The sequence below is a fragment of the Phocoena sinus genome, chromosome 17, assembly GCF_008692025.1.
Source record: "Phocoena sinus isolate mPhoSin1 chromosome 17, mPhoSin1.pri, whole genome shotgun sequence".
In the NCBI taxonomy this organism is placed as follows: Eukaryota; Metazoa; Chordata; class Mammalia; order Artiodactyla; family Phocoenidae; genus Phocoena; species Phocoena sinus.
Genome location: NC_045779.1, coordinates 43,509,419 through 43,536,997, shown reverse-complemented (window position 1 = coordinate 43,536,997; position 27,579 = coordinate 43,509,419). Strand labels below are relative to the sequence as shown.

General features: G+C 41.0%; 1 protein-coding gene and 1 pseudogene across 10 annotated transcripts in view; one reads left to right on the top strand and one right to left on the bottom strand.

Moving 5' to 3' along the window:
- The window catches only part of VPS13B (vacuolar protein sorting 13 homolog B), an 831,417-nt gene that overhangs the window by 30,638 nt on the left and 773,200 nt on the right, over nucleotides 1–27,579 (bottom strand). For all 10 annotated transcript variants that reach the window (XM_032610621.1, XM_032610615.1, XM_032610620.1 and 7 more), the window contains 10 exons: nucleotides 23,730–23,993; nucleotides 22,967–23,050; nucleotides 22,614–22,789; nucleotides 22,029–22,199; nucleotides 21,472–21,673; nucleotides 20,164–20,352; nucleotides 17,379–17,525; nucleotides 14,861–15,144; nucleotides 11,146–11,273; nucleotides 10,749–10,948 (listed from right to left, as the gene is read on the bottom strand). In XM_032610621.1, the coding sequence (XP_032466512.1) occupies nucleotides 10,749–10,948; nucleotides 11,146–11,273; nucleotides 14,861–15,144; nucleotides 17,379–17,525; nucleotides 20,164–20,352; nucleotides 21,472–21,673; nucleotides 22,029–22,199; nucleotides 22,614–22,789; nucleotides 22,967–23,050; nucleotides 23,730–23,993 (1,845 nt within the window). The remainder of the gene's footprint in view (nucleotides 1–10,748; nucleotides 10,949–11,145; nucleotides 11,274–14,860; nucleotides 15,145–17,378; nucleotides 17,526–20,163; nucleotides 20,353–21,471; nucleotides 21,674–22,028; nucleotides 22,200–22,613; nucleotides 22,790–22,966; nucleotides 23,051–23,729; nucleotides 23,994–27,579) is intronic.
- LOC116742836 lies at nucleotides 17,571–17,678 on the top strand (annotated as a pseudogene).

Sequence of the window (27,579 nt, the reverse complement as noted above, 5' to 3'; positions counted from 1 at the left end):
ATAAGAGCTAAAAGTTCCAAGGCAGAGATGTATAAAATGTTTCTCCCTCTCAGGGTGTTAACCATCATGGTCTCTGTAGAAGTTCACGAGGGCAACAGTTTTGTGTCCATTTCCTTCAAGAAGGAGCATGATAAGGCTTGCTTTTTGGGGTTTGCCCTCTTGCCAACCATGTAAGAGAGCCTGGTTTAGCCTCCCTATGGAGGAAAGACCACGTGGTAAGAGAGCTGCCCAGACTTCCCAGCTGAACTCATCCATAACCAACCCTCTACCTGAATGCAGCTGCATGAGTGATCCCAGGCTCACGCAGAAAAATCACCCAACCAAACCCTCTGAAGCACCGTTGCTGCAAGCCTCTAGGTTTGGGGGTGGTGTGCTACAATAAGCCAGACAGAAGATGATGGGGCCTCTGTCAACCCGGGTCCCTGAGTGCCCATGTAGAACAGAGCCCCTGATGACAAACCCTGGGATGTAGCATGAGCAAGAAGTAAACAGGACTGTGTAATGTAGCCTAGACTAATGGATGGAGATGTTGGTAATAGAAATAGGGTTCCAGCAAAAACCTAAAATCTGAGTCCTTGGCTTAAGGGTAGGCAGTAGGAATTGATATTGAAAGCTACGAGAATGGGAATTCATGTTACAAAGTGGCAAGACACTTAGTAAAACTTGTCTGAGATTACTTGGGAGGTAGATTATAAACCTAATAGATTTGTAGCTCTAGAAGATGAGGTTTGAAAACAAAACATAAGTAGTGAGTGCTGGCTGCTGCTGGCTGTGTCTGGCAATGTGTTTCACTATGAAGAAGCGATGAGCTCAGGAAAGAACTGGCCAGTTTGCAAATAGAAATTCAAGAGAATAAAGAGATTCCAGAAATTCAGGGCTTTGCAAAGTCAGTAATGCTTTTAACCTCAAACCGTAAGAGATAAAACTTGATCTTTGAACATGAAGGCAGATTAATACTCACTTAGGGCTATATATAGCCATCAGAACTCACTGTTAAAACGTCTTAATTGTTAAAGTGACTCAGAAAAAAGTTTTAGATGAATAGTTTAACTTTGCCACAGAAGCTCTCCTAAATCTAAAGAGAGGTAAGGAAGCAAGACAGTACAGAAATATGTCTTTAAAAGGACCAAGGATGTGGTTATTAGCACATGGAATTCTCTGGAATCAAACAGCTAAGCAGTCTACTGAGTTTCTGAGAAATTACTACTGCCTAGTAAACTCATGAACCTAGACTAAAAGAGTCTGTGATTGATTATTCGAGACTCAGTACAACTTCAGATGTTGGTCAAGGAGGATCTCTGAGGGTAGATCCAGGGACCGGAAGAACAATGGCAAAAGAGCTCTCCCATGAGCAGAGATAGGGCCTGAAGACTATTCCTTGTTTCCAAGGAATAAAACCCCACACAATATGTGCTCAGAAAAATTTCAGATGTGTTGTGGGTGAGAGGCTGTGTATGTGTCTCATTCTCCCTCTTTCCAGCTTGCAGGAGTTATTACTGTTATCCTGTCCTGTGTTTCGGCGGGGAGAGGGGAGCCGATGAGTTCATACATCTCTAGATGAAAAGGAGCCACATCCAGGCTAAGAGGGCATCACTCAGAAGTACTGCATTCCAGTGGGATGTGGTGACTGGTTAGAATCTTAGGGAGGAGGGGGTGGAGAGGGGAAGAATGAATTAAGAGACTGATTTTTTTTAAATAAAAAGCCAAGGGGTTGGGGCTTCCCTGGTGGCGCAGTGGTTGAGAGTCCGCCTGCTGATGCAGGGGACACGGGTTCATGCCCCGGTCCGGGAAGATCCCACATGCCGCGGAGCGGCTGGGCCCGTGAGCCATGGCCGCTGAGCCTGCGCGTCCAGAGCCTGTGCTCCGCAACGGGAGAGGCCACAACAGTGAGAGGCCCGCGTACCGCAAAAAAAAAAAAAAAAAAAAAAAAAAAAAAAAAAGCCAAGGGGATTTTTCTCTTTTTTTGTGAGTTGTTTATTATTGCAGAATAAGCTAGTCAGTCCTGATCGATGCTGTCATTTAGTTATTTTTTACTTTCTTCACTTCACATTGGTAGTATGGGTATGTGTGTGGAAGGCTATAGGCAACGTATAGTAAGAGACTTGCTGCTTTAACCACAAAACATTTGGGGAATACTCCGTGTTCTGTCATTTGTGTCTGTGTTAGAGCACTTAGATCAGTAAGACTTTCTCTTACACACTGTGGCTATAAGAAAACCACTGAGGCCTAGGTCCTGCCTCCCAGTTAGTACATTATCTTTTACTACAATTACAAATAAGGAACGGTGTAACGTATCTTGTGCTTTCTACATATTCAGTTATCTTTATTAAAATGATTATTTACTATATTTTTATCCAACAAACAATATTTTAAAAAATTACCCCAGTTTAATTTTACTGAGTAATTAAGTTACAAGGTGACGCCTAGGAAATAACTGAAAGTATTCTTGGAAGTCTACCTCTCTTCCTTTCTCTCCCATTCTTTCTCTCTTTTTTATCCTGATAGACTATATGGAATAATCCAGGGTTAATCAAGAGGCAGTTACAAAGCATCCAGCACTGCAGCTCAGTTACATAACGGGTATCCCTGTTATTAAAAGTCCTTAAGCCACCCCCTCCTCCAATTTGTACTAATTCTCTCCATAACTGGGCTCAATTCCCATCACAGCACACTTGCTGGACTTCATCCCTCTTCAGTTGTCTTTCTTCTACCTGATTCATTTTGCTCCCACCTCACATTTGCACTTCCTTTCTGATAGTTAATTTTGTGTCAACTTGACTCTGGCCGTCGGGTGCCCAGATTAAAACATGATTTCTGGATGTGCTGGTGAGAGCGTTTCCAGAGGAGATTAGCATTTGAATCAGTGGATTCAGCAGACTGCCCTCCCCAGTGTAGGTGAGCATCATCCAATCCACTGAATAGAACAAAATGTGGAGGAAGAAAGAATTTGCCCCTTTTTTCCTGCCTCACTGTTTGAGCTGGAACATTTCATTTCATCTTCTCCTGCCCTTGGACTGGAATTTACACCATGGCTTTCCTGGGTCTCCAGCTTGTCTATGACAGATTGTGGGATGTCTCAGCCTCCACAAATAGATCTGAAGATATGGTAATCAGGCATTGCATTTGTTCTGCTGACTTTTGGCAAAAATCTATAAAACAATTCACCCTCTATTTTGGGAAGGAAAAAATATACTTATTCCCCAGATCAAATAGTTTGTAAAAGAATATCTTAGGAAGGAAAATCATAGTATGGAAGACTTCAAGATTTAGACTTTGAAGGGAAGAAGAGACTTCCCCATATGCTACGGGATTGAATGCTAACCTGCAGGGGGAATAAGGCAGTAAGATGTAGCCTGCTTGGCTGCAGGTAGTGGTTTGTCTTAAGCAGTCTAGTGGACTGAAGAGGCTTTTCTGCACTGGACTCTGTGTCTTAGTAATCACTCTGGTGGTAGCTGTGGAGACAGATTTGCGGATAGGAAGGCTGACAACAGAGAGACCCTTTAAGGGGTTATTGTTAAAATCTGGGAGAGAGATGATGAATAAAAGGCCTGAAGTAGACCCTGGTCACAGAGAGAAGGGGCAGATACAGAGACACTTCTGTGGAATTTCTGCCAGAACTTTGTGACTTACTGGAAGAATGGGGGAAGAGTGGGAAAGGAAGGTACTGGGATGCTGCAGAAAAAGACAGGCTTGGAAGCTAGACAGTCCTGGGATTGAATCCCAGGTCCACTTGCCCTGTGCAAGTTAACCTCTCTGAGCTTCAGGTACCATCTACCTGTAAGAGACGCGATGCAGACTAATGACAATGTTTGTGTAAAGTGCTTGACATAAAGCAGGCATTCAGTACAACTTTATATCAATATTATCTAAGGTTTTTATACTGGAAAAATGGTGGTGATATTAACTGAAGCAGAGACTCTAGGAGAAGCTGGCTCAGGGGATGGAAAATGATCCCATTGGTTTCAGATGACGCTGGTTTGAGGCGACTGCAGGTCTTTCAGGCAGAGATGTCTGGTGGGTGGCCAGAAACACAGAGCTGGAGCTCGGGAGGGATGTGGGTGTCTGAGACAGGTACCTGGGAGTGACTGGGTGACACAGATGGTAGCTGAAGCTCGGAGATGAATTAGATCTCCCAGAGAGGAAAAGAAGTGGGGGGGGGGGGAATTTCTAAGGTAGGAACGACTGGATAAGGATGAGAAGAAAATAACAGATATTCTGGGTGTAATTCTTCCTTCTGTATACTTACTGAAAAATATTTTAGGGAAATCCCTACTCCCGAGTATCTTGGGAAGCAATGGTGACTCAACCAGAACAAACTGTAAACACATAGGAGACTCTCAACCAAGATACTTGGCAGATGTTACAATTGGGTGTCAACTTGCTGATATCTCTTCTGGCCCTGATGTGGGGGGGTGAGGGAGGCGACCGAAGTAAGCAAGAAGCCAAAACATCTGCACTACACATTTTATAAGGCAGATTCTCACTTGGATCGACAACTTCTTCTCTATGTAAACATTTTGGGATGGATGCTAATGATATCTCTGAAAATGACTACATGCCCTTTAAGCATTCGTGCTCAGGGTTACCCCTGTCTGATCTGCACCAAATGGACTGATTACGCATTTGAGTTCTGGCTCATCAAGGCATTTACCAAAGTGTCTCATGATATTCTTGCAAGCAAGATAAGAAATATCTTATACAGTATAGTTTAAAAGTGCTTTTAGACACATTTTCTTATTTAAGAAATGTGGGCTAAATGACAGTACAGTTTGGTGTGTTAGTGGCTGATTGAACCTATGCATTAGGGAAGTGTCTGGGGACTCACTGCAGCATGTTGACCTTGGACTTGTCCCGTTCAACATGTTTATTAATGACTTGGATGAACATGTAGAATGCATGCTCACCACATCTATAGATGACATAAAGCTACTAGGGATACTTAAATATGTTGGATGACAGCATCACAATTTCTTTAAAGTGATTTCAACAAGTGGATTAGGCCAATAGCAACAAGATTTAATTTACCGGGGGTAAATGTTAAGTCCTGTCATTGGGTTAAAAAAGTCAACTGTACAGCAAGTCACATGATAAAGATCTGGGGGATGTGGCTGACCACGAGTTCAATAATAACAAACAGTCTGAACTCGTTAATAAAAAGCTAACTCAATCTTCTAATTTATTAATGGAAGCATAGGGAGGTAATAGCTGGTTAGACCACATTTGGAATAGTATGTATAATTCTGGCTGCCAGGTTTTTAAAAGAGAACATGACACACTAGTGTGTTCAGGCAGGGTAACTGTGGTGATGGGTCTGGAAATCATACTTGCTGAAGGAATGATTCAAGGAACCAGAAACGTTTGGCCTGGATAAGGGAACGGTTAGAGAAGATGTTGAAGCCGCCTTCAAATGACTGTAGTGTTGCTCTATTAAAGGGGAAGTAAGTACTCTGTGGTGCCTCAGCAGGTTAAACAGGATGGATGAATAGATCCTACAGAGGGGTAGTTTTCAGCTTGACATAAGCAGAAACTTTCTCATAGTCACTGCTGGAATAAGCCATGACTATGACACTCGGAATCTTCTAGGGTGGGATGTCATGGAAGGGACTCTCGCTCTAGGTGAAAGGGGAAAGTAGAAAACCTCTTCTAACCTGTGCTTTCATCGACTTTCAGGTGGAAATGTCTGTAGCCAGGGCAGGACTCCAAAGAACAGACAGTGCTCTTAGCTTGGTATAGGAAAAACGAGACTGGGCCACATGTGAGCAGACCCAGGTTCCAGCCTGATGCTGCTTAATTATAAACCATCTAGTGGATTACTTTTTAAGCCTCAATCCTCTCATCAGTAACATAAACATCAAAATTACTGCCCCGACTATCTTAGAGTTTTTGCAGTGATCAAAGCCTCTATCTTAGGGCTTACTACACTCGACTGCATTTATTTAGCTATGCAGGTGCCTTGAACGTGGGAATTATACATTATTCAGGGAGAAGGGTTTGGCCCTTGATAGGTCCTCAGTAAAAGTTGGTTGAATAAATGAATTAAAGAACGGAGACTGGATCTGAAAGCACTTTGTAAATGGTACAGAGCTTATAGGAGAAGAAAACAGCAATGATGCTGACCCCACTAAACACTTCTGTTAAGAGTCAAAGATCATGAGGACTTCCCTGGTGGTGCAGTGGTTAAGAATCCGCCTGCCAATGCAGGGGTCACGGGTTCGAGCCCTGGTCAGGGAAGATCCCGCATGCCGAGGAGCAACTAAGCCCGTGTGCAACAACTACTGAGCCTGTGCTCTAGAGCCTGTGAGCCACAACTGCTGAGCCCATGTGCCACAACTACTGAAGCCCGCGCGCCTAGAGTTCGTGCTCCACAACAAGAGAAGCCACCACAATGAGAAGCCCACGCACCGCAACGAAGAGTAGCCCCCGCTCGCCACAACTAGAGAAAGCCCGCGCACAGCAATGAGGACCCAACACAGCCAAAAATAAAATAAATTAAAAAAAAAAAGAGCCAAAGATCATGAGAATTTACTGTATCTTTGTAGAAGAGAATTCACCTGCAAAGAGATAATTTTAATCTGCCTTTTGGGGTTCAAACTGCTCGTTCTTCTTTGGCTCAGAAATTGCTTTTCGTAAACAATTCAATCACTTCCCGTGGCTTTTAAGATAAAACCCCAAATCCTTGATTGGAGTTACAGCATCTTGCCAGGTTTGGTCTTGAATTGCCTCACTAGCCTCCTCTCTCACCCCCTTTTCCTTCATCTGGCACTAGGGCCACACTGGCATTTAGATCCCTGAAAGGCCGATGCTCCCTCTCTGAGCACCAAAGCTTTGAACACATTGTTCTTTCTGCCAAGAAAAATCTCCCATTCTCTCGTCTAATACTTGATACCTGTTCCTCCTTTAAGGCACAGATGCCAGGTCTCTTACCCACTGACACTCTCCTTGGCCTCTCAAATTAGTCTGCCGTATAACAGCACACCTGTACCCGCCTCTCCTGCAGAGCTGTTACCAGAGTTCTCAACAGTACGACGACCCATGGGATTACTTGCTTATCATCTATCTCCTCCACACATGGTCTCCTTGAGGGAAAGGGCTGTGTTCCATGTTTGTTCACTGGATTTTATGTAGTCCCAGCGCCAGGTTATAATGTCTGGCGCATATTTAATCTCGAGAAGTCCTGTGGATTGAACGACTGAAGCAATGTTTCTCAATGTCTATATTAGTAAGAAAGTAACTACTATGTTTTCTGTGTACCTTTTTTTGTTTTGAATTTTTCCAAAGAAGGTTGCCTAACTGACGAAAATAAGGTTTTGAGCTATCAGCAGTTGAAATCCCCTACACTGTGACAGGATTCTAAAGTATCTCCCTGATAGGATCAAAATTAGGACTTAAAATTATCAACATAAGCTTATTTTTCGTGCTTTCACTTACTTATTGAGAATCTGAAGATTTTTCCTCCCTGAAGTCAGGCTCCCACCCACTGTCATTAGGGATAAGAGCACCAGTTGCCACTGTGGGGCCTCTGGCTGAGATGTCTTCTAACCAGGTGTGAGCCAGGGACACAGCCCCAGAAAACCCACCCCCATCAGGATTTTGTGGCCGACACGCTCTCAGGTCTTCTAGTTAACTCTTGATCCAAAGAATACTTCTTTGTGTAACCATAAAGTTACTGTCTGCATATTCCTTCTCATATTCCATGTCAAAATTATACAACATGACACGGTCTTATTTACATGACCAAGGCAGGGGCATCTCTATGACTGACAAAAGCTAAAGGAGTCTTCTTCCTTGGGGCATAATGGAGATTTTATGGTGTTTTAATTCTGCTTTTTTTTTTTTTTTTTATTAATTCTGCTTTTTTTAGGTCAGCTTTGAAATTCACATCACGTGCCTGTGACCCAGGGCTGAGGAAAGGCTCCTGGAAGACAAGCTCCCTCCTACAGAAGGGCTGCTTCCTTTCATCAGAGGACACAGCTCCCCAAGCTCCCCAGTGATTTATATGCCCTGGTGTGTTACTGAGGAGATGCCAGTGAGGGCCTGAAACAAATCTTCCTCCAGAATAGGAAGTAAACCGTGGTCTGTGGGACATATGGCACACAGCTCCTCAAAGATTAATGGGAACATGAGACTTTGCTGGGTCCTAGGACCAGGGATGATAAGGGTGTTGGAAACAGTACCTCCTCTCAGCTTTGAAGTGTCCCTGACTACAAAGGTTTGAGGAAATTTAAAGTGAACAGGAATCCCCAAAATAAGGTTTGGCAGGCAGAATGCCTATTGTAAAGAATTCCCTAGACATATATAAGCAAGGTTTCAAACATCTTCAAACCGATGCAGGGGAGTTCAGGGACCCTTGAGAAGCTGGTGATACTTATTTTGTAAATTACTGAGACGGGGAACGTCTTCTGAGGCTGCGCAGACCCAGCAGATTTTCGCTGTTCATCACATGAGCACTGCGGATGGAGATCACACCCCTCAGTGGTTTGGGGAACCACAAATGCAGGTCTCCCAGGTGAGCGGGGCCCCTCTTGCACCTGTCCCCGGCCATGTCCTTCACCTGTTTCCACAGCTACACTCTCCCCAGGCCCCTACCCGTTTCCCTCTGTCTCTCAGCAGATGTTTCATTCCACACTTCATAATAAACTTAAGGCCAGTGGGTATCACTTCACTCCATTTCCCAGTCCATCCCTCCTGAGATCTCTACCTACACCTGTGCCCATCCCCAACTCTTTTCTGCCAACAGAGAAGAGGGTGTGGCCCTTCTGTTCAAGTAGAATTACACTCCCCATGCTTTGGACTTGTCTCTCTGGCAATTCCTCGCTCCTGTTTTCATGTCTCCTCGACTGACTCCTTTCCCACAGCATATAAAGGGCTTCCTCCCCACTGATCTCATCTGCTTCATGGCCACGCTTCTTGAAAGAACACTTCTCACCGTCCCTGCACTCCCTCACTTCCACTCCCTCTGAACCTGTAACTTCCAGTGGCTACCCTGCTTGCCTTCTTCCCACCATCTGCCATCCTGTAAACTCTCTCTCTCAGGGGCTTTCCTGTTTCTGCCCAGGTTCTCGCCCAGCCACTCTCCTGATCCTTCTCAGTCTGTTGCTGCATGACACCCACATGTTGGAGCTTCCCAAGGTTAGGCCTGGGACCCTCTTCTCCTCCCTTATAAGACCTCTCTTGGTAACCTCATCTTCTCTTTCATTCATTCATTCATTCATTTTTCTGTATGATATGTATTCAGATCTCATTGTGTTGGCAGGCATTCTGCTGTAGGCTGTGGATGAATAAGGCAGGTGTCTGACTGCCAGGAATCTTGACTTGGTAGGAAATCATTTACAGAAGTGAATGCAATTAAATGTTACAAATGTTGTGTGAGTATGTAGAGGGTCCCAGGGGGGTGGGCAGGAGACTTCACAGGGGTGTAGGGAGAGAATCCCTTGAGAGATGAGAAAGAATGTGCCACCAGGACTGGGGAAGAGGGCAGTTAAGGAATTCCAGGTAAGGAAGTAGCATTCATAGCACATGCTGTGCAGTCAGGCAGGTCTGGATAAAATCCCAGTCCCTTCCCTTGTAACACATGGGAATTAGGCCATGTTCCTTCTGGAGATCTCAGTTTTCACCTCTGTAACGTGGAGGTGACAGTCCCTATCTCGTATGGCTGCTGCAAAGGTTAAGTAAGAATGAATGTAAAGTGCTTAGCACAACGCCTAGCATACATTAAGCACTTATTAAATGATAACCATTATTATCACTGTAAGTACATTTATAACTTTAACATGTGTGCCGTAACCATTACAGTAGGACCTACTTCATAAGCCTGTTGTGAAGATCAAATGGACTAATACATGTGAAAGGACTTTTAAAAAGTTCAGCACATTATTGAGCCATAAAAAGGAATGAAGTTCTGACACATGCTACAACATGCATGAACCTTGAAAACATTATGCGAAGTGAAATAAGCCAGACACAAAAGGACAAATGTTGTATGATTCCACTTACGTGAGATGCCTGGAGTAGGCAGATTCAGAGACAGAAAGTACATTAGAGATCACCAGGAGTTGGGGAGAGGGGAGAATGGGGAGTTATGGGTTTAGAGTATCTGTTCAGGATGACAAAACATTTCTGGAAATAGATAGTGGTTATGGTTTTACAACATTGTGAATGTATTTAATGCCACCGAATTGTACTGAAAATGGCAAATTTTAAGTAGAGCAGAAAGGAAATGCTAGGTTCCTGTGCCATTTTCAAGAAAAATATTATCACTAACATCCAGAGGAAGACAGAGACAAATCAGGACATCTGAACTGTTCAGGTTTTTAAAACTGTGCTTATATTTGCAAAGTTTCACCACTACTAGGATTAATATGTATATTTTACACTTAGCAAATTTTCAAAAGAGGTGATTAATCTAGGGTTGACAATATAATTGTCCTAAGATCTGGAGAGTTAGATTATCTTCCATGTAAAGAAGGTTAACAATTTTATTTCATTTTTGACCTGGATTTAGACCCAAGATGGGCTTGCTTAACTGGTGCTCCCCTCTCATAAACAGTTGCAAAGTACGCTTTGAGATACATACTTGGGTTTGAGAATTTATAGCCCACTGAAGATGTAAAAGTGGATACACATGTGCCCTCACACAGAGACAAGACATTCAGCATTTAGAAAACTATGTTTAGAAACAGACAACCACCAAAACCTTAAAAAGGGACTGTTTCTTTGGGCTTTGGCAGGAACCCTCGCGGCTCACTGACCTGTGTTCCCTGATTGTTGATGTCGATGGCGTCGCTCCACTCACTCGTCGTTTCCTCCAGCAATTCTACTCTCAAAAGGAGGCTGGGGAGTAAGTCTCTGGTCCTGCAGTCTGGATAACTGGAAAGCTGATGATACAGCTCATGATGAATTGAGCACTCAGGAGGAATTCTTCTGCAATAAACCTCACACTTTGGAGTATCTAAAATTGAAAAAAGAAAGGCATATGCAGACTTAGGCCTTGAGGAAAAAGACTTGGGGATACTAAACGTAATGGGGCAAGAGAAACTTCTCAGAGAAGCTCACTTTTATTTAAGGGTCACAGGTAACTACGAAGTCAAAAACCTCCAGAAAGAATATAGGTTTTGTATTATTTAAATTCAATACTATAACATATACCTTTAGTATTTTCCTTTATAAGTACTGTTACTGGACATCTGTTGTGGAAAATTATTCGAGGACTAGGGTCTTCTGAGAGGGTTAAATAAGTCACTCCAAAGTGCTCTTGATATGTCAGTGCTATAGCCCTAGAACAGAATCAAAGGATAGAAATGGTTTAGAAAAAAATGCATGCTTTCTCTCCTGATACATGTTTATTTGGATTTGCAATATTCAGAACCTCTATAACACCTCCTCTCTTATACATCAGAGGAAATGTTTTCCAGAGAATGGATGGTCATCCACTTATCTATCACCTGCCAAACACTAATGATAGGTTTACTAATTTTTTCTGACAGTAGTAAACATTTTTGTCATAAAATATTCAAAAAAATGTGAAAGATCATATACACACTACTATATTTAAAACAGATAACCAACAAAGACCTACTGTACAGCACAGGGAACTCTGCTCAATTCTGCAACAACCTAAATGGGAAAAGAATTTGAAAAAGAATATGTATAACTGAATCACTTTGCTGTACACCTGAAACTAACACAACATTGTTAATCAACTATACTCCAATATAAAATAAAAATTAAAAAAATAAAATTAAGTTAAAAATATAAATAAAATAAAACCCCCATAACTCCTACCACTCGGAGAGAATTACAGATATCCTTGTGCTAGCTTTTCCTCCTCAAAAGTGCTTGGTAAATTTTGGCAAAGGAGGAGTTGATGTGCTTCTAGAAGGACGACTAGAGAATCTGGGTACTTGCTCTTTTTTAATTCTAAAGGTAGGTATGCTCAATCTGTTTGTTGTCAATTTTTGCCAATCATCATGCTTTACAGGATCTCCATTTTGACTACGAAGAGCAAAGCTGTATTTACTATTTGGCCTCAGAGAAACTGCCGTGTGGCCGTAGGCTGACCTCTACAATGGACAGAGAGAAAGGCTCCAATTTAGACCTAGAGACTACCAAAAGTATTTCATAACAAAGCAGGAAAAAAAATCTCTCTGAAGCTTAAATTCTGTGGACCGATTGTTGAAATTAATCAAAGAAATCAGATATTTGCCAAATGTGGCCCTCAGTTTCCACTTATTATATGACACACTAAAGAATTTCCCATTCATTACCTATTCTGCTCGCCAGTGTGAGTTCTTCCCAAAGCCTGTATATTTGTCTGAAATGTCAAGGTGAACTGTCGATTGGTATTTGGGGAAATCATATAAATAACTAACTAACACCATGACATGTGCACTGCTGGACTGGGGGGAGGAGAGGAGATGGAACGCTCTCTGAGCGTCAGTCGTCTCTGCATTAGCACCGGAGTCCTTCTCCCAGCCTACCTGTGGAAGAGCTGGGCGAGCCAGCCACAGAGAATGCTCTGCCGATAGCCAAGAGCTGGGACCAAGACTGAAATATGGCACTTCCAATGTAATATCTAGCTTAATATGTACAGATAAAGATTTAAATTATATTAATAAAATCTTAGAATTTTAAACTTAATTTCTAAGTGTTTTATTTTACATTTTGTCTCAGTTTTAAAAATAAGTTTTGTTTTCTATACATAGGTTCACATTGCTTTCAAAAATACTTCCTTATTAAACTTACCACACTCAATTGATGGAAATGTTCTATATGTTGATTGTATCAACGCCAATATCCCAGTTGTGATATTATAGTTGAGTTTTGCAAGATAGGGGAACTGGGTAAGGGATACATGGGACCTCTCTGTATTATTTCCTATATCTGTATGTGAATCTATGATTACCTCAAAATAACACTTACTAGAGAATGGACTTGAGGATATGGGGAGGGAGAAGGGTAAGCTGGGACGAAGTGAGAGAGTGGCATGGACACATATACACTACCAAATGTAGAATAGATGGCTAGTGGGAAGCAGCCGCATAGCACAGGGAGATCAGCTCAGTGCTTTGTGACCACCTAGAGGGGTGGGATAGGGAGGGTGGGAGGGAGGGAGATGCAAGAGGGAAGAGATATGGGAACATATGTATATGTATAACTGATTCACTTTGTTATAAAGCAGAAACTAACACACCACTGAAAAGCAATTACACTCCAATAAAGATGTTAAAAAAATTTTTTTTGAAGTATGGTTGATTTACAATATTGTGTAAGTTTCAGGTGTACAGCACAGCAATTCAGTTATATACATATATTCTTTTCAGATTCTTTTCCCTTATAGGTTATTACGTAACGGTGAGTATAGTTCCCTGTGCTATACAGTAGGTTCTTGTTGGTTATCTATTTTATACATAGTAGCGTGCATATGTTAATTCCCAGCCTCCTAATTTATCCCTCCCCCCACCCCGCTTTGGAAACAATAAGTTTTTTTAAATAAATTTATTTATTTATTATTTATTTCTGGCTGCATTGGGTCTTTGTTGCTGCACACGGGCCTTCTCTAGTTGCAGCAAGCGGGGGCTACTCTTCTTTGCGGTGCACGGGCTTCTCATTACGGTGGCTTCTCTTGTTCCGGAGCACAGGCTCTAGGTGCGCGGGCTTCAGTAGCTGTGGCACACGGGCTCAGTAGTTGTGGCTCACGGGCTCTAGAGCGCAGGCTCAGTAGTTCTGGCGCACGGGCTCAGTAGTTGTGGCTCACGGGCTCTAGAGCGCAGGCTCAGTCGTTGTGGTGCACGGGCTTAGTTGCTCCGTGGCATGTGGGATCTTTCCGAACCAGGGCTCGAACCCGCGTCCCCTGCATTGGCAGGCGGATTCTTAACCACTGCGCCGAAGTCCCAAGTTTGTTTTAATTAAAAATAAAAAAACTCACCACACTTAACTTCTCCAACCAGAACATAAGGACAAACATTCCTCTCGAGTTAGGGGTGAAAAGTGTTTATAAAATCATGGATGTTTGTGAGTGTTGTGAGAGAAGAAGGGATGTGTGTAGGGAACAGAGCCTTACTATTAAGGATAACTCGAGTCAGGAAGTTATCTTTTAAAATATTACTACTAGAAATCTCTATATACATCAAAGTTAAGATGGCTAAAATCTCAAATAAAGTCTATAAATTCATAATCACGAAAAAAGGTACCTCTCATAAGGTTACAATATGTTTTCTTTTGTACTTTTTATATATACCATAAATAAGTTATTCCTGACAGCTACAGAAAGGACATATTGCATGCAAAACGACCGCAAAATAAAAGTCCGGTATGAACAAACCATTACATGTCTCTGGCTTGATTCTGTGGTTGCTATTTGCATAATTGGTAATTGGTAATTGGAGTAACTTGCGTGCAGGAACAACCACAGAACAGAGTCTTCTGTGACTTGTGTTTATCTAAGTTATCTCTCTTAATGACTTGAGAAAAATTCCATTTTGAAGTAAAAGTAAAATATGGGAAAAGAAAAGGTTTTCCAACTTGACTCTCTCATATTTTAACCCTTATTTCTTATCACTTGACAGAGGCTAAGAAGCCATAAAAGAAGGTGATCTTTCATTATGATAGATTTCTGCTATTCTACGGTACAAACATCACATTTCCCCCTAGTAGAAGCTGCATAAGGGAGAAATCTCATCAGTAGTACACTGGGACAACCCATGTGTGATCACAACATTTGCCCAGTTGTATACAAAATCTAGAAGCCATGAAAAATAAAAGCAAAACCTAATTTTACGTGTGGTGAGCACTGCAAATATTCTCCTATTTCTCCCGGCACCTGGATGAAGCAAAGAAGGGCATTCACATAAATGTAAAATACCTGGTACAGAATCCATTTTCCCTATAGTTCCCGAAGGGCACTGACACACTCTGTCTGGGAAACTCTTGTCTAACTAGAGCTGGCAGGCTCCAGCACTGTGACCTGTCGGCAACTGCGGCAGGAGAGAAGGCCAGCAAGATCTGTTTCTGAAGCAGGGATGCATCCAGCGCTGACTGACTGATATCAGGCATTAAGTCCCAGCAAGGAAGGGAGCTGGATTTCACAGCAGGCTGCTCGCCACCTGGGCAAATGCTGAAAGTAGCACTGTCTGGAACATGAAAATACTGAAGAAAGAAAAGACAATGCAGAGAGAGCACAGTTACTACAGTCATACAGAGAAGTTACACTTTTTAAAGCACAGCTTCTGAGAAACCATAACATATATTCTCAGGAGGTGGCCAGGTGGGGGACATGGGAATATTAGAAATCCTGTTCCCATGAGAAAGCTCTAATGAGACAATTACGAGGAGCAGGAAGAACAGGGTCGGCTTTTCTAGGCATAATGAAACATGATAAAACTGGTGTGACTTCAAAGGTGATGCAAAGTTCTCAATACCCCCAGGTACTGCAAAGAAAAGCCATGCCATGTGGTAGAAGCGTTGTTTGTTGGGAGGGAGTCCTCCTAGAGAGGTGTGGCTGGACTGAAAGGGTGGCACCCCGGGGGGACCTTGGGCAGAAGAGATCTGAATGAGATACAGAAGGGTAAACTGGGGGCTCAGAAGACAAATTTTTTTGAAGGCTCATCCTGAGGGAGCAGGAAACTCTGATCTCCAACCCTCTGTTGGAATTCCACATGGTTTCTGGCACATTAGAGAGTCTCAGGATTGTAGACATAAAAAGGGCCTTTAGAGATAATTTATTTGGCCCTCCTCTTTCACGGCCGAGGAAGCTGCTTCCCAGAGTGCAGATGATTTGTCCAGCATCACAAAGCCAGTGTGTGGCAAAGCCTAGCCAGCAGCCAGGCTTCCTCCTTCGCTCTTGGCTGTTTCTCCCACTGTCCCAGACAGTCTCCCTGAGAGGGTAGGGATTACCATGTCTTTAAACAATTCCCACACCTGCCCGAAGCAGGGTCGGGGTTGAAAAAGGGGGCCCCCTCAGCTGCAGAAAGGATGGGGGCCTTCCCCTTCTCTCAAGGAGCCCATTGTGATGCTGGTGTTGAGGTGACTGCTGGCAATTCTTTCCTGAGTGCCCAGCCTTTTTACTCATATTACCTCATTTAACCCTCACCCAAAACCTGCAAGGAATGCAAAATTATGCCCCTCTTCAGATGAGGAAGTGTCAGTGTCGAAAACCCTGACCCAATGCCTCAGGAAGCCCTAGGGTGGGGAGAAGCAGGAAAATTATCAGGGCTCATGCTGGATCTTCCTCGCCTACAATGCAATTACTATTGACCTCTACTTCCCACCAGGGTACTTCTGGTCACCTATTTATTTTATCAATACTTCAACGAACCAAGATGAAATTCTGTTACTCTGACATTTTTATAAATACTATAATGCACTGTAGGCTTAGAAGAATAAGACTTTCATCCTACTGTATTGCTCTAATGTAATTTTTAGGAGCTGAAAGTAAGGGCTAACAATAAATTCAGATGAAAGTAAAGAAAAATAATACTTTTCTATATGATGGTTTCAATAGCGTAAAACAATAGATACCACTTAGAATATTCTGTTTTCAAATCCTTTTAAAATATCTCCTTACTCTCTTAAAATAAAACTGTTCGTCTGAACTGTATAAAGAATTGAATATTGGATTCATTTGCCGCATATTCTGCCATAGAGACGTTACCATAAATGAGCTGGTACATTTTCACATTTCCTCTCCTCGTGGACACAGAGCTCAGCGCTCCCAGATCTGGGGCTCCGTTGGGGCTGAGCCTTCTTCACACAGGGCTCCTCCAGGCACGGTGGCCTGCGAGGCAGATGTTCTTTTCCAGGAGCCTCTGAGCCAGTCCTCAGGCCCGCTTCCTGCTGGCGGGGCCTTGTGTTAGTGAGCTCTGGCAGAGAGCGCTGCAGCCTCGGGGGCAGATGGGGCCGGCAGCACCCAGCTGCCAGTGGGTCCGGATCTCCTGCTTGGTAGGATGTCTCCTCATTAAGTACCTTGGAAGTGCTCACCTCACCATGGCATCCATGGTTTTGTTTTGTTTTGTTTTGTGTGTGTTTTTTTTTTTTTTTGCGGTACGCGGGTCTCTCACTGTCGTGGCCTCTCCCGCTGCGGAGCACAGGCTCCTGAGGCGCAGGCTCAGCGGCCATGGCTCACGGGCCCAGCCGCTCCGCAGCCTGTGGGATCTTCCCGGACCGGGGCACGAACCCGTGTCCCCTGCATCGGCAGGCGGACTCTCAACCACTGCGCCACCAGGGAAGCCCAGCATCCATGGTTTTAATGAAAGCAAAAATAAATGAATTTTTACCTATATTCAGTGTTAGCTTTTGATTTGTTCCAGGTTAAAAAAAAGTTGATAATAATTATTATTCATTTATGAAAACTTAGACAAAACAATCATCTTTGAATTGCTTACCTCCTTTCCAGAGTGGGGTCTGGCGATAGATAACTGTGGTTTATAAAATATCTGATACGGTGTATTATTGATTATTGTAGTCTTGTCTTCAACCTGAATAATTTGTATGCCTTGCTGTACCATGGAGGAAATGCAGAACTGGCATAACTGCAGGACAATTGAGGAAAGAGTAATTTTTAAAATATTATATGGGTGTTGTATGAAAGGAGAGAAGGTTAGCACTCCCCTTGACAAGGATGGAAGAGGCGCATACAGTTAAGGCACTGCCACCTACTTCGTGGCATCTAACCACTGTTTTTTTGTTTATTCTGCCCAATCTTTAGAGTATTTTGACTCACCAATCATGTATTTCATCAATTAATGAAAATATTAACAACTTCTAAACAACAGAACATAATACATAAATTCAAATTAAATCTGATACTTAAGTGGGTGCTTCCAAAGGGAAAAAAAAATCATATGGCATATAAAAACCTCTTGATTATTTTTAAAAGTCATTTTATCCATTGGTTTGCACGGGACAGTATCAATTTTATCTTCTGTTCCAGAGGATTTAGTAGAGTTCCCTTTCAGTCTCAAAATTGTCTTGGTCCCTAAAAAGGGTCACTATTTACTCTTCAACTGGGTGCTTTAGCAAACCGGCTACTTTTCCTGTTATTGTATAGTGACAGAGACTTGTTTTCAAGTTATTAAGCCAATTCCCTCACAAAATATTTATTTATAAAGCACTTATACATAAACAGATGTCGCTTATCCTTTTCAACATAAAGAACTCAATCCAGCATTCCCCTTCTCCTCATGCTCACCTAGCAGCTATCTCACTGAATGTGTACCTGGACCAAGGGGAGCTCTGAGAACTTAAATAATGATGACAACGTTGAAGAAAACAGTAACAGCTGACCCTCATATATTGCCTTCTTGTGCTCCACCTGCTGAAAGTACTTTATGCATATTAATTCACAGAATGCTCACTACACCCACATGGGGTAGCTACCATATTATCCCCATTTTACAGAAGAGAAAAAATGAGGCACAAAGAGGTAAGCAACTTGCCCAAGGTCACAAAGACAAAGAGGGTCTAAGGGTTGGAATTAGAAACCATGCAGACTGGTTCCCTGGTGCTGCTCTTAACCACGGTGTGTATCATCTCATTGTCCTGTCACATTGTATGAGGAACTGATGCTCAGAGAAGGTATTACTTGCCTGAAGATATCCATCTAGCAAGTGGTAACGTCAAGAAAGTTCTCAGAGTGTGGTCTGGGAACCCTTGGAGGAGATGGTCTTTGAGATTCTTTCAGGGGGCCCCAAGGTCAAAACTAATTTTAAAATAATAATAAGATGCTATTTGTCTTTTTCACTCTAATTTTCACATGAGCATACAGTGGAGGTTTCCAGAGGCTATATGACATGTGATGTCATCATGCTTATGGCTAATGAAATGTATGTTTGTGAATTCTTGTGTTTAAAATTTTCTGTTTTAATTTCTAATTTGATAAATATCAAATAGACATAATCCACATAAACAAAAGGTTTTTTGGAGGTCCTCGGTATCTTTTAAGAGTGTAAAGGGGTCCAAAGACTAAAAAGTTTGAGAATCACTACTAGAGAATAATGAGATATAAATATAATAATATTATATTTTCCAACAGTTCATTCATTCCTTCACTAACATTTATTCGCACTTGCTGTGGCCACTTTGTGAGGTGCTGGAGGTACTGGGTGTTTGACTGTATATCATAACTTTTTTTCCAGGTTTTGATGGTAGTTCTCAACTTACAACTATTCAACTTTGGGTGATTCACGCTTACAGCTCTTTGCCATTTACACCCGTGTTACAGTATTTTGGCCGGCAGAGCATAAACATGTGTTGCCCAGACAACTTTGAGGAAATGGATACCAGCCTTGAATACCGAAGACCTACTACTTTGTATCAGAGAAATTTATTTTTAAAAAGTCACCAAACGACCCTAACTTTTCTCAGGAGGCTCTTTGAAGATGCCTGTCAAAATCTAGCTTCTCCCCAGAGAAAGGTCATTCTGAATTATACTACTCTGCTGAAGCATCCTTTCTTTTTCAGATTTGGGACAGCTAAAATAACGAAGATATCATTAAGTACAGCATGAGATTTCTACATGGTACACTATGATACTTACTTCATACATACAGTTTAATGTGATTTGTTACTATATTATTCAGCTTAACTGGTTTTCATATACTACTTTAGAAAAGATTCATGTTGAAAAGCACACACCACTTATACTTAGTTCAATAACTATTTTTTTTCATTTTTTTTGGTATTCATCTTCATAACCTGAGTACCAGTCCGCTGTTCAATAATACAACTCCACAGCATTTCGCTCAGGGTGCCCTTTCCAGAAATATAACCTTTGCTGCAGGAGCCTTTGTCCTTTCACTCAATACTCAGAATGTTAGCAGCTCCACCTCCTGCTCTAAAACAAGGAGGCCAAGTACAACTTGTGGATATTTGGGAATAAGTTCACTTTTTTCCCCTACATACAATAAATCAAGTGACTGCTGAGTGTTCTGAAATAGAGAGGTTATTGGATAAACTATGTGACACAGCTTTTATCACTAGCAAAGGAAAAAAAAAAACGACTGTAGAACAGAGAGGTCTAAGAAATCACGTTACACTGTTAAAAATTGTTTGGAACAAGTAATACCAAAAAGGGATTAAAAAAGAAAAGGGTAGACTCATTTTAAACAGGTTGAAGGGATGGCATGCTATCCCCTGAGCCACACAGACTTTTATTGACTTTGATCTTACCTTCTGATGTCCTGGGAAAGCACCAAGTCTTATTTCGGCAGCAACAAACCCTTCTTCGTCCAATGACACAACTTCACCGTTACCTCCATCTTTCCACTTTGGAGATGTCAGGTTATGGACCAGTTTAATTGCTACTGACTTGTGCAGGGTGTTTGTATTTGCCCAGTATATTCCAATTTGAAAAGCTTCCTGGAAAAGTAATGCCTCAATTATAAAGTATTTTTCTTAACTTTGATATTTTTACCTCAATTCGTAGGAATTTTTTATATTATGTAATAGGTCTACTTAGGCAACCAAATCCCTTTTTATTTTGTAATGGCAACATACATTTTATTTTAGTTCCCAGTGCTTTCTCTGAATCACAATGGAATTCATATTTATTGAAGGAGGGAAAAAGAACATCAATCTAAACTGTGACTACCCTATATACCAAAGGCTTAAAAACTGAAGGTTTCATTTCATTTGACAAAAGAATAATATGCAACACTACGTACATGTAGGTCAACATCCCCATTCCTTAAGGTAACATCATATGATTATTTTTAAAAAAAAAGGAAAAATGCAATTGGGTAAAGATGTTTATAAACTGGAGTTCAAAAAAAAAAAAGGACTCTCAAATTATTCCCTATCAGGAAAACATTTTATTTAGAAATTCCTTGTACTCTATTTTCTTACAGATTTATGTGCCTTCTTGAACTGGGCTAGCCTTATCAAGAAAGTTCTCCTGTAATGGAATATAAAATCTTCCTACGAAATTGTTTTACAATTAAGTTTTTCTTCCCTTGTTATTAATGATTCTATGCTGTTATCACTAACGGGGGGCATCCATGATTATGGACAGGCAAGTCCACTTATAAAGGAAAAGGGGCCTTGACAAAAATAGCTGTTGAGAAATCTTTACCTCTTATCCATCTTGCGCATCTCTGAGAGTTTCTGTAAGAACCACAAAAATATCTAGGGGGTGGGTTAGCACAGAATATGGCTCTATATTCTTAACATATCCTGAGCAGGCAAATCCTAATACTTGTCAAACATCCTATACACAATGGAAATGAGAATGTAACTAGTACAAGTTATCAAATTTAATGATAACTCAAGCATGAATACTGCTGATGGGGAAAAAAAAAAAAAAGACATCTGAGATGTCTCTGAATATCAAAGAACATTCCATACCCTTTACATATGCATCTAGGAGGACAGTTTTCCACAACTGATTGATTCTGTTAAGAACATAAATGCAACCTCAGAATAAAAGCTGGTTGTTGAAAGGAAAGAATTCCTATTAGTTTAAAAAAAAAGTTATAGTACCTGAAAATTAGGAGGGATAATAATTTTGCCAGCAGGAACCTGTAGAACAATCTTCTCTCCCTCAAACAGCCAGAGGTCCCACTTGGACTGATTGATGAGCAGGGCCCAGGGTAGCAGCTCTATCAACAAGGTCCTCACATATGGCTTCCAGGCTGACAGCTTCACTCGCATTGGGCTGTCCCACTGGCTCAGCTGCTCATTCCTGTGCCAAATACCACATCCAAGAGACTCAATGAAACATGATGACTTCAGGATTCATGAAATGTGTTTAAGGATTCCAGACACACAACGCTCCTGTATGACACCTCTTCACACCAGAGTCATGCAATGCTAAATTTGCATCCAGGAGAAAGAAACTTTTCATGCAATTACGTTCGAGATTAAGAATGAAGCAATCTACGGAATACATCTACTAGGTGATAAAAGGTCAGAATCTGACAGATACATGCAAACATCTTTTTTAAAATGTTTTTATGGTCTCTAAGATTTTTGTGAACGGTTATTTATTTCTTAATATTGAGAAATGTTTGTAGAAAAAGACTGCTAGAGAACATTACCTGTCAGAGTCCTTTTTATTATAGGGCCATGTGGGTTGAAGGGACTTTTCTGGCCCATAGAATTCGTCAAGGGTCTGAGTAACTGTGCCTCCGGGGTGTATCTTAGTGGCTATTTGCTTAATGAGGGATGTTGAGATGGGAACAGCACAATGTGAAGGATCATCTTCTTCTCTAGGAAACGGAAAGAAAAAACAAGAATGATTATCAGATGTATCATAGACCAATATTTTTTTTGGTGAGAGTGAGTCAATTTTTGGTGCTTTAGGGATGATGACACAGTTTGGGGAATTATCTGGGCCGTGGCCTTTCCTCCCCAATGCTTGGGTGGAGATCTCTTGTTCCTCTACAGAAATTATGTGTCAATTACATTTTCTGATCATCCTTCTTATTTATATCCAAAGGGGCTGAATTTTATCTTAAACTGTAGAAGAGAATAAGAGAATACTAGGCAGGGCAATTTAAAAATAACATTCTCATAAGATAAGAAATCATACAAAAAACTCTATCCTTCCTTACCCCCTCAGTAGGACAAAGTTACTTTTCTACTGAATCTCCCTTAAGAAAATGTAAGGACTTTCCCAGTACCTTGCTTGAAATGTTAGGTGATGTACAAGGTCAGGTTCTATGTTTTGCAGTGGTTTTTCTTGTCCTTTTCCTGGAATAATTTGTGTTTCACTCAATCCCAGACTTCTTTTCTCCAAATGTATGATAATGGGGTCTGGAAGATGACTCCTCACGATAAAAAGAGGGCTGAACACAATCTATAAAAATAAAAGGACAGAACAACTTTCATATTTGCTTTGTTGCAGTATTCCAGCTGTTTGACGCTGAAACAAACTTGTAATAAATCTCTTCCCTGGGTCACTCTGACCTTAACTTATTTCAGAACAGGAAAGGTCAAAGTCATATGCCATATTTTAGGATTAGAAAGCACTTACCATTCGTTGTTGCACTTGAGAGCTGGGTTCTAAAGTCAAAACTGTGCACCAGACATAAATAATAGAACTGTTTGAAGATGGCACCTGCACATGAGATAGAAAAGGGTTCTATTAAATACTAAACAGTTTACTAATTAATCAAAATAAGGCACAGATATAATATCCATCTGGAGGATACAAAAAGTTTAAAGTTACAGAAAAAAGCCATTTAAAAAAAAAGAATAAGCAAAAACAGACTTCATTATGGCATAAAGTGAATGTGCAGTGAGTCAATGGGGCCAATTCTTTCCGTAAAGATGAAGGGATTTGTATGTGGAGAGACTGATATAAGAGTGAGTGGGAGAACAAAAGAGAGGATTTGTCCTTTATGGGAATGAAAGTGATGATGGTGGAGATTGAGAAAGAGATAAAAAAGTAGCAGATCATCATAAGGCTTCTCAAGTGGGGAGGACACCCTTTATTCCCTCCCGTCCCTCCATAGCCCTTGTGCATCAGAATCTTTTTCAAGATATAAATCATCTCCATCTGGGAGGGGTAGAGTCTTGGCTACGAGAACGACTGGAACTGATACAAACGTGTTGTCGTGGGATGGGGACGAAAAAGTTTGAGAAATAATATTCAAAGCCTTTTTATACTATTTCAGGCCTCCCCTCTTTTGTATATATCATTTATTAATAAATTAAGTGCTGTACTGGATAAAGAACATAACGAGAAATTTAAAACTTTAAAGCTGCTCTATTCTGGATTGTACTACTTCTCATACCTGAATGACAACACTATACTCAGGGGTCTTGGATTCCAGACACACGTCTCTCGACCAATCTTCATCTCCTTTGGCCTTCACACACAACTCGGTCAGTTCGCTGTCTTCTAGTATGTACGAAGGCAATTTCCGTTTGGCTGTGAGGCAGTCAAAATGTTCTCGGACCACAGCTTGTCCGTCTTGACCAATGTAATGCTGAACGACTTTGAGTTCTATGCTTTGAGACAAGTAACTACAGATAACCTGTCTTCCACAGATGATAATCTGAAAGACAATCAATCAATCCATCAATCAATAAGACTTCATCAATTCAGATTCCATGAATTGGAAACACAGGGAAACCTTGGAGATACGGCAGGTTTGGTTCCAGATCAACACAATATAGCAAATATTGCAACAAAGGGAGTCAGATGAATTTTTTGGTTTCCCAGTGCGTATGAAGGTTATGTTTACACTATACTGTAATCTATTAAGTATTCAAAGCATTATATCTATAAACATTTAAATACATTAATTAAAAAAATTTTTTTGCTAAAAAATGCTAACCATCATCTGAGTCTTCGGCGAGTTGTAATCTTTTTGCAATAGTAACATCAAAGGTCACTGATCACAGATCACTGTAACAAAGATAATAATAAATGAAAACGTTTGAAATATTGCGAGAATTAGCAAAATGTGACACAGAGACACGAAGCGAGCCAATGCTGTTGGATTGCTTGATGCAGCGTTGCCAAAAACTTTCAACTGATGAAGGGTTGCCACAAACTTTCAACTGATGAAAACGTAGTATCTGCAAAGCTCAATAGAGCAAAGCACAATAAAACAAGGTATGCCTTGTTCAGACAGAGTAAACTATGCTGATTTTAATGGAAAGAAAATGAAATCGTTAGCTTATTTAGAGAGTACAAGAAGAAAAAGAGGCTTCCAAGAAGAGAAGGGACTTTGCTTTGGTCACGTTGAGTTTGCAGAATTCAAAGGACAGACATGTAGGCAGGATCCGTGCCCAGCTACAAAGGCTGGTCATGTGCTTGAGAGTGAAGGTGGGACTGGAGATGGAAGACTTGTGAAATTAAAGCCTCACAAATGTGTGCGGACAGGAAGACAGTTTACCTGGAAAAGAGGGTGGAAGCTCAAACCCAGTAACTGACCAAGACTTTAGGTACAGACTCAGGGTGAGAAGTCAGAGAAGGGACGAAGGAGTGTCAGGAGAATGCAGGGTTGCTGAAGCCACGAGAGAAGAGACTGACTGGAAGGTGGTGGTGGATGGTATTGAACAACGTAGCAGTCAAAAAGAAAGGGGACTGGAAACAAGACTTCAGCTCTCATGGATGAGATGACAATTGTGATCAATTTATTCCCTGTGGCTGATTTCCAAGCGTTTATTGCACTCTTATGCAATACAAAATCTCTGTATAAACTGATAATACAAACAACTTTTAAGTCAGAAGCCTAATTATATTTTCTCTTATTCAGGTTTTTCTTACAGCATAGAAGCATTATCTTTATAAAACACACAGAATTATCCATTAAACCCATGTATTATTTAACTTTTCATCCAGCTAAGAGTATAGTTCAGAGCAGGCATTAAGAAATATCTCTTAAATTGGTGGAAATTGAAAAGATAACACAAAATTTACTCCTCTGCAGTGAATACTTTTAGAAAGCAAATCCTGTGTAATATGAATTTTCACCATGACTGAGGAAGACAGGACTGTCACATACTGTTCTCCTTATTTGTAATATTTTTCCAGGTTATAAAATGTATACTAAGTAATACATGCATAGCATGTATGTCTAAGGATATGACAGTTAATTTTATGTGTCAAATTGAATGGGCCATGGGGTGCACAGATATTTTACTCAAACATTACTCTGGGTGTGTCTGTGAAGGTGTTTCTAGATGAGACTAACATTTGAATTGGTAGACTGACTAAAGCAGACTGCTCTTCTGAACATGGGTGGGCCTTATCATATCAACTGAAGGCATGAAAGAACAAAGAGCCTGAGTAAGAGGGAACTCCTCCTGTCTCACTGCTTGAGCTGGACACTGGTCTTTTCCAGCCTTTGGACATGGACTGAAACATCAGCTCTTCTTGGTACACTAGCCTGCTGGCTTTTGGACTGGAACTACACATCAGCTCTTCTGGTGTTCCAACTTGCAGATGGCAGATCTTAGGACTTCTCAGCCTCCATCATCGTGTGAGCCAATTTATCATAAATCTCTCCCTCCCTTTCTCTACGTACGTATATATGTATATGTGTGTGTGTACACACATACACCCTACTGGTTCTGTTTTTTTTTTTTTTTGGAGAACCATGACTGATACAAAGTATTTTCACAAATTATCTCTTTTATTCTCACAGCAACCATTCCTGGTGAATTTAAGGTTCCTGCTTTGTCGCAGAAGAATTTGGAGATGAAGTGATAGGTAAGAGGTGGATTTATTTAGAGAGAAACACACTCACAGACAGAGTGTGGGCCATCTCAGAAGGTGAGAGAGCTTCTAAATGTGGCGTGGTTAGTTTTTATAGGCTGGGTAATATCACGGGCTAATGAGTGGGAGGATTATTCCAACTGTTTTGGGGAAGGGGTGGGAATTTCCAGGAATTGGGCCACTGCCCACTTTTTGACCTTTTATGGTTGGCCTCAGAACTGTCATGGTGCTGGTAGGTGTGTCATTTAGCACGCTAATGTATCACAATGAGTTGTATAATGAGGCTCAAGGTCTACTGGAAGTCGAATCTTCTGCCATCTTGGACCCAGTTGGTTCTAAACAGTCTTTGTCATGTCCTATGGCTATGTCATTCTTTTAAAGGTTGTGCCCTGCCCCCTTCCCTCCTGTTTCACAACCACATAAAACAGGTGCTACAATGACTCCTCATCTTAACAAGGAAAAAAAACAGAAGCACAGAGATGGTGAATAACTTTCCTGATGTTACCCAGATGGTCTGGCCCAGAGTCTGTGTTGCTCACCATCCTGACTGTCTGTATCTCATAAAATTAATACCTACTAATTAAGAAAACAGAATATGGTTTGGTACAAGCTAATTGTGGTAATTCCATTACCTCTTTGCTAATGATTAGTTTAGGGGTGAACATGGAGCTCTGTTTTGGCAAATAATATAAAAAGGGAAGACTGCTAAAAGGCTCTGGGAAAGGTTTTACTCTTTGATAATAAGGGAGACAATTTGAGAAGGGAAAACCCTCGTTTTTTTTTTCTGCCATGGAAGATGTTAGGAGAGGATATAACTTTTGTAGCCATCTTGAGGACAGGAAGGCAAATTCAAGAGGACAGCAGAGAAGCAGATACAGTACTGAGTTGCTTAATTAACTAACCAACATCCGACTCTCCCTTCTTCCTTTTTGTTATGTGAGATAATAAACATAAAAAAGGAACAATAATAGTATCTGCCTCCTTAGCTTGCTATGAAGATTAAAAACCCTATTTTGTAACTTCAAGCTGAAAGCATCCTAATTGATAAATTTTCCTATGTCATTAGGAGGACTTTGCAACTATCATTTTAAACAAAACTATTATTCACACACAAAAAATGTGAGCAACTATGAACTATTATTTACCCCAAGCAAATCTGCTAGATTGACAGACCAAAAATTAAAGTCATTGTTGTTTCAACTTGCATTATTTGAATAGTGAGGTTTAGCATTTTCTTAAACATTTATTTTCCAACTATCTACTCCTCTGAATTTTCTTTAGAAGGAACACATCTGTAAAAACCAAGCTATGCTTAACTGTTACATTTCCCCTAGATACTCTGGACATTATAATCTCTTAAAACAATATTTTCAAAATAACAAACATGGAAGTCCACTGAAATATGAACACAAGAT